General features: G+C 42.2%; 2 protein-coding genes across 6 annotated transcripts in view; both read left to right on the forward strand.

Moving 5' to 3' along the window:
• Positions 1-39: 39 nt before the first annotated feature.
• lrrc20 (leucine rich repeat containing 20) lies at positions 40-5558 on the forward strand. 5 transcript variants are annotated; one of them, XM_065022971.1, is made up of 5 exons: positions 40-107; positions 1168-1260; positions 3588-3737; positions 4601-4768; positions 5308-5558. In XM_065022971.1, the coding sequence occupies exons 2-5, from the start codon at positions 1191-1193 to the stop codon at positions 5445-5447; spliced, it is 528 nt and encodes a 175-aa protein (XP_064879043.1). In that variant the 5' UTR covers positions 40-107; positions 1168-1190; the 3' UTR covers positions 5448-5558. The 5 variants fall into 5 exon arrangements, with proteins under 5 accessions (XP_064879043.1, XP_064879041.1, XP_064879040.1 ...); XM_065022969.1 differs by lacking the exon at positions 40-107 and adding an exon at positions 344-656; XM_065022968.1 differs by lacking the exon at positions 40-107 and adding an exon at positions 665-752.
• A 4005-nt stretch (positions 5559-9563) lies between these two features.
• ppa1a (inorganic pyrophosphatase 1a) overlaps positions 9564-12546 on the forward strand; it is a 13681-nt gene continuing 10698 nt past the window's right edge. Inside the window, exon 1 of the mRNA XM_065022974.1 lies at positions 9564-9815. Coding sequence (XP_064879046.1) covers positions 9584-9815 — 232 coding nt within the window. The 5' untranslated portion in view covers positions 9564-9583. The remainder of the gene's footprint in view (positions 9816-12546) is intronic.

Consider the following 12546-nt stretch of genomic DNA (forward strand, 5'->3'; position numbering starts at 1 on the left):
TGACAAAGCAAAAAATAGTTGACCAATCAGGGTTTTTCCAGAATAGTGGCTGCGGCAGGACAACTCTGTCATTACACAGCGGGCTAAGTCCTAACCAGGATCCTAAGGTAGGTCAAACTCTGAACTTCCATTTTTATACTGTTATAACTCAACAATCAGTTGACCTAGTCGTATATGTGCTATTAGTGCTGAGACACTACACTGTGATGACACAACTTGATACAACCGTAACACCGGTTACAGACAGATATTTATAAAGATCAATCCTGCGTAAAACATGGGCAGAATTTCAATCTGTAGTCCTTCGCAGTCATCTCTCTGAAACTTCCTTGTGCGCCTATGACTCTCGTCAATACGGTAGCTTGTACTGTAGAAGCAATATAACTATTGATGGCAACAAGAGGCTAAAATAGTGTCTTTAAACTCAAATTGCGCACAAAAACAAACCATTTTGAAGTATTGGACAGATTTGAACAATAACGTCAGAACAGGTCATCTGAAAAGTGCATCGATCGACTTTAGCCCAGTGTATCCTCTTTGGTTAAAAATAGTCTCTCGCCAAATTTGACGGTGGTTGTTTGAATGGATTTGATTGGACGGAGCCTTGAACTGACTTGCTAACATTTTCAGCTGTCAACCACAGTTAAAGTTTAAGGGTAGGTTGATCCACCTCCCGTCATACAGTATATGCTGATTCTATTGTACAATCTATTATACAGATCTCCACCCGGACGTCGTTTGTGGAATTATGAGTAGGCTACATTAGAAAGCTAGCAATTTAGCTATTACTACGAATTAAGCTCGCTTTAATAGCTAACTAACTGTTGTAGCTCGCCTATAACTTGACGTGGGACAGGTGATCAAGTTATTCATGTGATTTTGTGTGAACTTTGTGAAGAGGACAATGTTGCAGCAATGCCTGACATTGAACAAGATGCATTGTAACATGCTAATTGACACAAAATTGCAACTAGCAATCTTGTATGCATGACCTGGTAACATGTTAAAAATAGCTAATTACCAAATTGCATGAAAAAAACAACAACCATGTTAATTAACCTGATGAATTAATAATATTTTAATATGCCAAAGAAAATTCACTTGAAAATGTCTGGTTAAAATGTATATCTGAAGTATTACACCGAACTCTCCCCATCTCTACCCCAGGTGAGATTCGTAGACCTAGTATAATGGCAGAGGCTGTGGCCAATGTTGCCCGGAGGGTCAATGCAACAGTGGAGGAAGAGAAAGATACTCTGGGTAAGTTCATTAAATCCTTTGATTTAATTGATGTCTTCGTTATTATTCTACAATACAGAAAATAGTTTTAAAAAATACACCTACTCATTCAAGGGTTTTTCTTTATTTTTTACTATTTTCTACATTATAGAATACTAGTGAAGACATCAACTATGAAATAACACATATGGAATCATGTAGCAAAGTGTTAAACAAATTCAAATATATTTCTTCGAAGTAGCCACCCTTTGCCTTGATGACAGCTTTGCACACTCTTGGCATTCTCTCAACCATCTTCATGAGGAATGCTTGTTTAACACTTTTTTTGGTTACTACCTGATTCCATATGTGTTATTTCATAGTTTTGATGTCTTCACTATTATTCTACAATGTAGAAAATAGTACAAATAAAGACAAACCCTGGAAGGAGTAGGTGTGTCCAAACTGTTGACTGGTACGGTATATTATAATTTTTTGTCTAATTTTCATTGTCGGTCATAAAAGACACCAGTAAATCAGCTCCAAGTGATTTTAATCGAAGAAATCTGTTCCCAATTATTCCAACGCATAGTAGAAAGATACGTGATCGTATACACATGTAAGCAAAGTTTGAAAGGATTATGTTTTATTTTTTTATTTTACCTTTATTTAACTAGGCAAGTCAGTTAAGAACAAATTCTTCTTTTCAATGACGGCCTAGGAACAGTGGGTTAACTGCCTGTTCAGGGGCAGAACAACAGATTTGTACCTTGTCAGCTCAGGGGGTTTGAACTTGCAACCTTCTGCTTACTAAGTCCAACACTCTAACCACTAGGCTACCCTAGTCAAACATTATATCTGTTTAGGCTTCTTGCAGTCAATTTGCAGTCTACAAATGATTTGTAATCATGTTCCGGCCCCCCCGACCATCCACTCCAGGAGAAATCAGCCTGCAGTTCAATGTAGTTGATGATCCCTGATCTATAAGTATATCCAGGTCGTTGAGTCTTACTACTTTCGGCCAGCAGATGGCAGTAATGTGTTACCTAAAGCTCTCTCCTTCCAGGATGATATTGTGTTGCCAGCAGATGGCAGTAATGTGTTACCTAAAGCTCTCTCCTTCCAGGATGATATTGTGTTGCCAGCAGATGGCAGTAATGTGTTACCTAAAGCTCTCTCCTTCCAGGATGATATTGTGTTGCCAGCAGATGGCAGTAATGTGTTACCTAAAGCTCTCTCCTTCCAGGATGATATTGTGTTGCCAGCAGATGGCAGTAATGTGTTACCTAAAGCTTCCTTCCAGGATGATATTGTGTTGCCAGCAGATGGCATAATGATATTGTTACCTAAAGCTCTCTCCTTCCAGGATGATATTGTGTTGCCAGCAGATGGCAGTAATGTGTTACCTAAAGCTCTCAGGATGATATTGTGTTGCCAGCAGATGGCAGTAATGTGTTACCTAAAGCTCTCTCCTTCCAGGATGATATTGTGTTGCCAGCAGATGGCAGTAATGTGTTACCTAAAGCTCTCTCCTTCCAGGATGATATTGTGTTGTCCTCTCAGCCTGACTAGTTCTTGTGAACTTAATTGCATATTTGACATAAGATACCAGAGGGTTGCAGTGGCGTTAGATTTGAGCAAGGTATGACTGTGTCGCGCCCTGACCTGAGCATTCTTTGTTTTCTTCATATATTTTGGTTAGGTCAGGGTGTGACGAGGGTAGCATGTGTGTTTTTGTCTCATCTAGGGTTTTTGTACTGTCTAGGGGTTTTGTAGGTTTATGGGGTTGTTTACGTTCTAGGGTTTTATATGTGTATGGTTGCCTAGATTGGTTCTCAATTAGAGGCAGCTGTTTATCGTTGTCTCTGATTGGGAACCATATTTAGGCAGCCATATTCCTTGGGTTATTTTGTGGGTTATAGTCTATGTGATGTTGCGTGTTGATAGCGCTCAGTGTTGATAGCGCTCAGTGTTGATAGCGCTCAGTGTTGATAGCGCTCAGTGTTGATAGCGCTCAGTGTTGATAGCGGTCACGGTCGTTTTGTAAGTTTGTTTTCGTGGTCTTTCGTCTTACATTAAAAGTGTGTATTCACATCACGCTGCGCTTTGGTCTCCTCACTACGACGATCGTGACAGACTGTAAAGTTTATTTTGAAATGACCTCTTTCAATATAACACTAATCTTCCTCAGCTCTAAGCCATGCTTTCTCATAAATGCATCCCAAATGGCACCCTATTCCCTATGTAGTACACTACTTTTGAACAGAGCCCTATGGGCCCTGGTCAAAAGTAGTGCACTAAATAGGGAATAGGGTGCCATTTGGGATGTAACCATGGCCATTCCTAATTGTTATCCTTTATTTCTTTAGATCTGTCAAACTGCAAACTGATCAGTTTCCCAGATGGCGTATTCAGGGTCCTCAACAGCGTTGCAGAGAAGATACACATCGTCACGTTGGCTGACAATGAGATGAAGGGAGTTACTAGCAAATTCTTCAAAACCTTCACTCAATTGAGAGGTAGCTATGCATGCATACTCTCCCTCCCCACACCCCCTAACTTAACATGTTTTAGTGGAGGGGCCTTTTATATAACACTATCACAAGTTATCAGATTGATAGCTTTAAATCCTTTATCTTTAAGGTAGCATGCATCTTTATATAGCAACCTAACAGTAGCCTGGGGCCAGCATAGCAGCCTAACAGTAGCCTGGGGCCAGCATAGCAGCCTAACAGTAGCCTGGGGCCAGTATAGCAGCCTAACAGTAGCCTGGGGCCAGCATAGCGGCCTAACAGTAGCCTGGGGCCAGCATAGCAGCCTAACAGTAGCCTGGGGCCAGTATAGCAGCCTAACAGTAGCCTGGGGCCAGCATAGCAGCCTAACAGTAGCCTGGGGCCAGCATAGCAGCCTAACAGTAGCCTGGGGCCAGCAGCAGCCTAACAGTAGCCTGGGGCCAGCGTAGCGGCCTAACAGTAGCCTGGGGCCAGCGTAGCGGCCTAACAGTAGCCTGGGGCCAGCGTAGCGGCCTAACAGTAGCCTGGGGCCAGCGTAGCGGCCTAACACTAGCCTGGGGCCAGCGTAGCGGCCTAACACTAGCCTTGGGGCCCGCGTAGCGGCCTAACACTAGCCTTGGGGCCCGCGTAGCGGCCTAACAGTAGCCTTGGGGCCAGTCTGTTTCTGTTCACTTGCCAGCACCTTATGGAATTGTCATTGGCTTGGCAATGACAGAATGGAGTAGGCAAGAGCACAAACAGATCTGGGACCAGGTTAGCCTAATACACCCAATATTCAACAAATATTTGACTGAATGTGTTGAATCTGTGCGAGGAATATTCAGGTACGTTAGCTAGTGATTTAGCAGTATTTTCCAATATCTTTTCAGAACTGGACTTGCACGGCAATGTGATCACTAAACTGCCAGATGTAGTTGGGGAGCTGGAACATCTGACCAGCATCAACTTGGCCAACAACAAGTTGTCTGTCTTCCCCGAGAGACTGACGCAGATCCAGTCTCTGGAAAGAATCAACCTGGAAGGGAATGACATCACTGGTAAGATGGAGTCAGTGCTGCGTTCCCATTCTCTACCCTTCTTCCAAGGATTTAAATGCATTGGATTGGTGGTACAATTGGCTAGAGGAAGTTAATAACATTAGATTGGTGTTAGAATTGACTGGAGGAAGTTAATAACATTAGATTGGTGTTAGAATTGGATGGAGGAAGTTAATACCATTAGATTGGTGTTAGAATTGACTGGAGGAAGTTAATACCATTAGATTGGTGTTAGAATTGACTGGAGGAAGTTAATACCATTAGATTGGTGTTAGAATTGGATGGAGGAAGTTAATACCATTAGATTGGTGTTAGAATTGGATGGAGGAAGTTAATACCATTAGATTGGTGTTAGAATTGACTGGAGGAAGTTAATACCGTTGTTTAATCTGTGAGAGAAATTGAGTAAGTGCAGAGAAGTGGGAGAAGTGTGGAGAATCAGGAACCAGCCATAATGACACTTTTAGTCTCTTGTGAACATTCATTGGCTCTTTCTCAAATGTCTAAAAAAAAGTGTCTTCTCCTCATCTCTCCCACAGACGTCCCCATGGAAAAGTTGCAGGCCATGCCAGCTCTGAAGTGTATCAACCTGAAGTCAAATCCTTTGGACAACAACTTGTTAACTGCCATTCAACAATTTCCTCAAACATTTGAAATTCAAACTACAACAGACAACTAAGACCTTGTCTTCTTCTAAGATGGACAGTTTATCCACACCTAGAGACAATGAGGATTGCATGCTGTGCCTTCAGACTTTTTCAATAGTACAATTAGAGATTCAGAGATTCAATTGTTTGGCCTCTATTTCATTACATTTTTTCCCCCATCATGTTTGCTGTAATGGAACTATCTAACTTGAGGCCTCTCCAGACCAGAACTTGTGAGCCTTCTGTAGTTGCTGCCAGTACTGAAAGTCCATTTGAGTGGGGCTCAGTTCAGAGATGACTAGATGTTGCTGTTTACACTTTTGCGGTAGCCTTTCCAGAGTGCACCAAGAGCTACACCTAGTACATAGTCCTTATTAACAATGGGCCTCAGTGTTTTCATCTACACCTAGTACATAGTCCTTATTAACAATGGGCCTCAGTGTTTTCATCTACACCTAGTACATAGTCCTTATTAACAATGGGCCTCAGTGTTTTCATCTACACCTAGAACATAGTCCTTATTAACAATGGGCCTCAGTGTTTTCATCTACACCTAGTACATAGTCCTTATTAACAATGGGCCTCAGTGTTTTCATCTACACCTAGTACATAGTCCTTATTAACAATGGGCCTCAGTGTTTTCATCTACACCTAGTACATAGTCCTTATTAACAATGGGCCTCAGTGTTTTCATCTACACCTAGTACATAGTCCTTATTAACAATGGGCCTCAGTGTTTTCATCTACAGTACATAGTCCCTCCTGGTATAGTATCTTAGTCCTTCATTAACAAGATGGGCCTCAGTGTTTTCATCTAAATCACCTAGTACATAGTCCTTATTAACAATGGGCCTCAGTGTTTTCTGGTGTCTACACCTAGTACATAGTCCTTATTAACAATGGGCCTCAGTGTTTTCATCTACACCTAGTACATAGTCCTTATTAACAATGGGCCTCAGTGTTTTCATCTAGACCTAGACATAGTCCTATTAACAATGGGCCTCAGTGTTTTCATCTACACCTAGTACATGTCCTCCTATTAACAATGGGCCCCTAACTGGAGTGTTTTCATCTACACCTAGTACATAAATCCTTATTAACAATGGGCCTCAGTGTTTTCATCTAACCTAGTACATAGTCCTTATTAACAATGGGTCCCTCAGTGTTTTCATCTAAATCAACCCTAACTGGACATGCTGTCCTCCTATTGGGCCTCAGTGTTTTCATCTACACCTAGTACATAGTCCTTATTAACAATGGGCCTCAGTGTTTTCATCTACACCTAGTACATAGTCCTTATTAACAATGGGCCTCAGTGTTTTCATCTACACCTAGAACATAGTCCTTATTAACAATGGGCCTCAGTGTTTTCATCTACACCTAGTACATAGTCCTTATTAACAATGGGCCTCAGTGTTTTCATCTACACCTAGTACATAGTCCTTATTAACAATGGGCCTCAGTGTTTTCATCTACACCTAGTACATAGTCCTTATTAACAATGGGCCTCAGTGTTTTCATCATCAAAGGAATGGCAATTAAATGCTACATCTTTTTTTTTTAAATGTATCTTCAACCTATCATCCTAACTGGAGAGATGCTGTCCCTCCTGGTGTAGAGGACAACTAAATCAATCCTAACTGGAGAGATGCTGTCCCTCCTGGTGTAGAGGACAACTAAATCAATCCTAATTGGAGAGATGCTGTCCCTCCTTGTGTAGAGGACAACTAAATCAATCCTAACTGGAGAGATGCTGTCCCTCCTGGTGTAGAGGACAACTAAATCAATCCTAACTGGAGAGATGCTGTCCCTCCTGGTGTAGAGGACAACTAAATCAATCCTAATTGGAGAGATGCTGTCCCTCCTTGTGTAGAGGACAACTAAATCAATCCTAATTGGAGAGATGCTGTCCCTCCTGGTGTAGAGGACAACTAAATCAATCCTAATTGGAGAGATGCTGTCCCTCCTGGTGTAGAGGACAACTAAATCAATCCTAATTGGAGAGATGCTGTCCCTCCTGGTGTAGAGGACAACTAAATCAATCCTAATTGGAGAGATGCTGTCCCTCCTTGTGTAGAGGACAACTAAATCAATCCTAACTGGAGAGATGCTGTCCCTCCTGGTGTAGAGGACAACTAAATCAATCCTAACTGGAGAGATGCTGTCCCTCCTGGTGTAGAGGACAACTAAATCAATCCTAACTGGAGAGATGCTGTCCCTCCTGGTGTAGAGGACAACTAAATCAACCCTAACTGGAGAGATGCTGTCCCTCCTGGTGTAGAGGACAACTAAATCAACCAGACTGAGTTCACTGGCGTCACCCACTTTGTAGCTTCACATGCGAATGGACTGACTTTACTCATTTAGAAAACACTGAATAAAATATTTTTATTCCAAATTTGTATTTGATCAGCTCCTTGGATGAATTTGTTTGTTAAATATAGTCTATATAGTTTGGTTGATTGTTACACGACCCGTTATGTGGAAATGTTAAAAATATATATATATATAGTTTTAATTAAAGTTGGAGACATTCATAAGAGGGATGATGAACCAAGGCCAAATTCAAGGTAAGGAGTTGAGACCAGATACCCCACCAGATAGGTAGATAAATGCATAACAAATTATGTGCATGAATACTAAGTTATCTGTTTTCAGAGCATGAATACCAGGTTCTGTTTTCAGAGCATGAAGACCAGGTTATTATCTGTTTTCAGAGCATGAATACCAGGTTCTGTTTTCAGAGCATGAAGACCAGGTTATTATCTGTTTTCAGAGCATGAATACCAGGTTCTGTTTTCAGAGCATGAATACCAGGTTATTATCTGTTTTCAGAGCATGAATACCAGGTTATTATCTGTTTTCAGAGCATGAATACCAGGTTATTATCTGTTTTCAGAGCATGAATACCAGGTTATTATCTGTTTTCAGAGCATGAATACCAGGTTATTATCTGTTTTCAGAGCATGAAGACCAGGTTATTATCTGTTTTCAGAGCATGAATAAGTGTATGATATTTATTTTATTTGCATTTGCAGTCTGTAAGATTGCCCTAAAGCACCATGGGTCTCTGGTCAAAAGAGTGCACTATTTAGGGAATAGGGTGCCATTTGGGACCTACTCAGGTGGTGAAAGGTCATGCCATGGACATAAGACTTAAGCATGGTCTTAATTGGTCGAACTCTAACCACCAGTCAGCTCCATCTGTTTCAGTTGGAATGAAGAGGGACTCAAAAAGCCCAGACATTTAGGCCAGCGGACGCTGTTATATTGTATATCTACTACATTATGGAGGGAACTGGTGTCACGTTCTGACCTTAGTTCTTTTATTTATGTCTTTGTTTTAGTATGGTCAGGGCGTGAGTTGGGTGGGTTGTCTATGTTCCTTTTTCTATGTTTTAGGAATTCTGTGTTTGGCCTGGTATGGTTCTCAATCAGAGGCAGCTGTCAATCGTTGTCCCTGATCGAGAACCATACTTAGGCAGCCTGGTTGTCCCTGACTGAGAACCATACTTAGGTAGCCTGGTTGTCCCTGACTGAGAACCATACTTAGGTAGCCTGGTTGTCCCTGACTGAGAACCATACTTAGGTAGCCTGGTTTCACTTTTGAGTTGGGTGTGATTGTTTTCTGTTTTGTGTCTACACCAGACAGGACTGTTTCGTTTCCTTCATTCTCCGTTGTTATTTTGTTTAGTGTTTATCAATATGGACACTTAACACGCTGCATTTTGGTCCTCCTCTCCTTCCACCAACAACGGCCGTTACAACTGGGCATCAAAACACATACCAAGCAAGGACTGTAATGTGTTGTATTCTAGCCTCTGATCTAGTTGTCTTATACAGCAGTAGGGATCAGGGACTTACAAAGAAGTGCTAGGACTCTACAGCAGAGAGATTAGGTTAGGCTACCAAGGACCAATTATAGCTTTCTCAAAGTCTAAATTCACCCGCGTACTGTGCTATATTTAACTGTGCAGTTATTGTAACATTGAAGGTAGTTCCTTGTTCACCGACTAACACAGAGCCTTATAGACTTGCCCCCCCCCCTTCTGTTGTCACACACACACACACACACACACACACACACACACACACACACACACACACACACACAGATCAAGCCTGACGTCACCAACCCCATGCGTTGCCATGGCCATAAGAGGAGCACATGCCTCCTGCTCACACTCTCCTTCACACTCCAACCTACGGTCTTAACCTACTAGTTAACCTGCATGACGAGGCGATGGGCTTCCCATTGTCTACTCCTACAGGCAGTACAGGAAGTACGCCCACTAGCAGCAGTACCAAGAAGCAGACTGAACAAAATAAGGCAGTAGACATGAGCTTCACCATCGAGGAGAGGGGCAAGCCCAACACACTGGACTACAGGGTGTTCTTCAGTGAGTGACCAGCTCTTCCAATACATCACTGTATAGTTTGGTATATATATATATGGAGCTAAAGACATTAGACTGTAGCTGCGTCTAGCTCGGTACGTAATGAACTAGCTTAGTGGTGGTGGCTACACAGCTTGACATGTGCACACTACAGTATGGCTCTCATGCTACAGTATAGGCATCTACAGTATGTCTCTCATGCTACAGTATAGGGATCTACAGTATGGCTCTCATGCTACAGTATAGGCATCTACAGTATGGCTCTCATACTACAGTATAGGCATCTACAGTATGTCTCTCATACTACAGTATAGGCATCTACAGTATGGCTCTCATGCTACAGTATAGGCACCTACAGTATGTCTCTCATGCTACAGTATATGCATCTACAGTATGGCTCCCATGCTACAGTATAGGGATCTACAGTATGGCTCTCATGCTACAGTATAGGCACCTACAGTATGTCTCTCATGCTACAGTATAGGCATCTACAGTATGTCTCTCATACTACAGTATAGGCATCTACAGTATGGCTCTCATGCTACAGTATAGGCATCTACAGTATGTCTCTCATGCTACAGTATAGGGATCTACAGTATGTCTCTCATGCTACAGTATAGGCGTCTACAGTATGGCTCTCATGCTACAGTATAGGCATCTACAGTATGTCTCTCATGCTACAGTATAGGCATATACAGTATGGCTCTCATGCTACAGTATAGGCATCTACAGTATGGCTCTCATGCTACAGTATAGGCATCTACAGTATGGCTCTCATGCTACAGTATAGGCACCTACAGTATGTCTCTCATGCTACAGTATAGGCATCTACAGTATGTCTATCATGCTACAGTATAGGCATCTACAGTATGTCTCTCATGCTATAGTATAGGCACCTACAGTATGTCTCTCATGCTACAGTATAGGCACCTACAGTATGTCTCATGCTACAGTATAGGCATCTACAATAGGCACCTACAGTATGTCTCTCATGCTACAGTATAGGCATCTATAATAGGCACCTACAGTATGTCTCATGCTACAGTATAGGCATCTACAATAGGCACCTACAGTATGTCTCTCATGCTACAGTATAGGCACCTACAGTATGGCTCTCATGCTACAGTATAGGCACCTACAATAGGCACCTACAGTATGGCTCTCATGCTACAGTATAGGCATCTACAATAGGCACCTACAGTATGTCTCTCATGCTATAGTATAGGCATCTACAATAGGCACCTACAGTATGTCTCTCATGCTACAGTATAGGCACCTACAATAGGCACCTACAGTATGGCTCTCATGCTACAGTATAGGCACCTACAATAGGCACCTACAGTATGTCTTTCATGCTACAGTATAGGCACCTACAATAGGCACCTACAGTATGTCTCTCATGCTACAGTATAGGCATCTACAATAGGCACCCACAGTATGTCTCATGCTACAGTATAGGCATCTACAATAGGCACCTACAGTATGTCTCATGCTACAGTATAGGCATCTACAATAGGCACCTACAGTATGTCTCATGCTACAGTATAGGCATCTACAATAGGCACCTACAGTATGTCTCTCATGCTACAGTATAGGCACCTACAGTATGTCTCTCATGCTACAGTATAGGCATCTACAATAGGCACCTACAGTATGTCTCTCATGCTACAGTATAGGCACCTACAGTATGTCTCTCATGCTACAGTATAGGCATCTACAGTATGTCTCTCATGCTACAGTATAGGCATCTACAGTATGTCTCTCATGCTACAGTATAGGCATCTACAGTATGGCTCTCATACTACAGTATAGGCATCTACAGTATGGCTCTCATACTATAGTATAGGGATCTACAGTATGTCTCCCATGCTACAGTATAGGGATCTACAGTATGGCTCTCATGCTACAGTATAGGCATCTACAGTATGTCTCTCATGCTACAGTATAGGCACCTACAGTATGTCTCTCATGCTACAGTATAGGCATCTACAATAGGCATCTACAGTATGTCTCTCATGCTACAGTATAGGCATCTACAGTATGGCTCTCATGCTACAGTATAGGGATCTACAGTATGTCTCTCATACTACAGTATAGGCATCTACAGTATGGCTCTCATGCTACAGTATAGGCATCTACAATAGGCATCTACAGTATGGCTCTCATGCTACAGTATAGGGATCTACAGTATGGCTCTCATGCTACAGTATAGGCACCTACAGTATGTCTCCCATGCTACAGTATAGGCACCTACAGTATGTCTCCCATGCTACAGTATAGGCATCTACAGTATGGCTCTCATGCTACAGTATAGGCATCTACAGTATGGCTCTCATGCTACAGTATAGGCATCTACAGTATGTCTCTCATGCTACAGTATAGGCATATACAGTATGGCTCTCATGCTACAGTATAGGCATCTACAGTATGGCTCTCATGCTACAGTATAGGCATCTACAGTATGGCTCTCATGCTACAGTATAGGCACCTACAGTATGTCTCTCATGCTACAGTATAGGCACCTACAGTATGTCTCATGCTACAGTATAGGCATCTACAATAGGCACCTACAGTATGTCTCTCATGCTACAGTATAGGCACCTACAATAGGCACCTACAGTATGGCTCTCATGCTACAGTATAGGCACCTACAATAGGCACCTACAGTATGGCTCTCATGCTACAGTATAGGCATCTACAATAGGCACCTACAGTATGTCTCTCATGCTACAGT

Source organism: Oncorhynchus nerka, linkage group LG10 (genome assembly GCF_034236695.1).
Source record: "Oncorhynchus nerka isolate Pitt River linkage group LG10, Oner_Uvic_2.0, whole genome shotgun sequence".
In the NCBI taxonomy this organism is placed as follows: Eukaryota; Metazoa; Chordata; class Actinopteri; order Salmoniformes; family Salmonidae; genus Oncorhynchus; species Oncorhynchus nerka.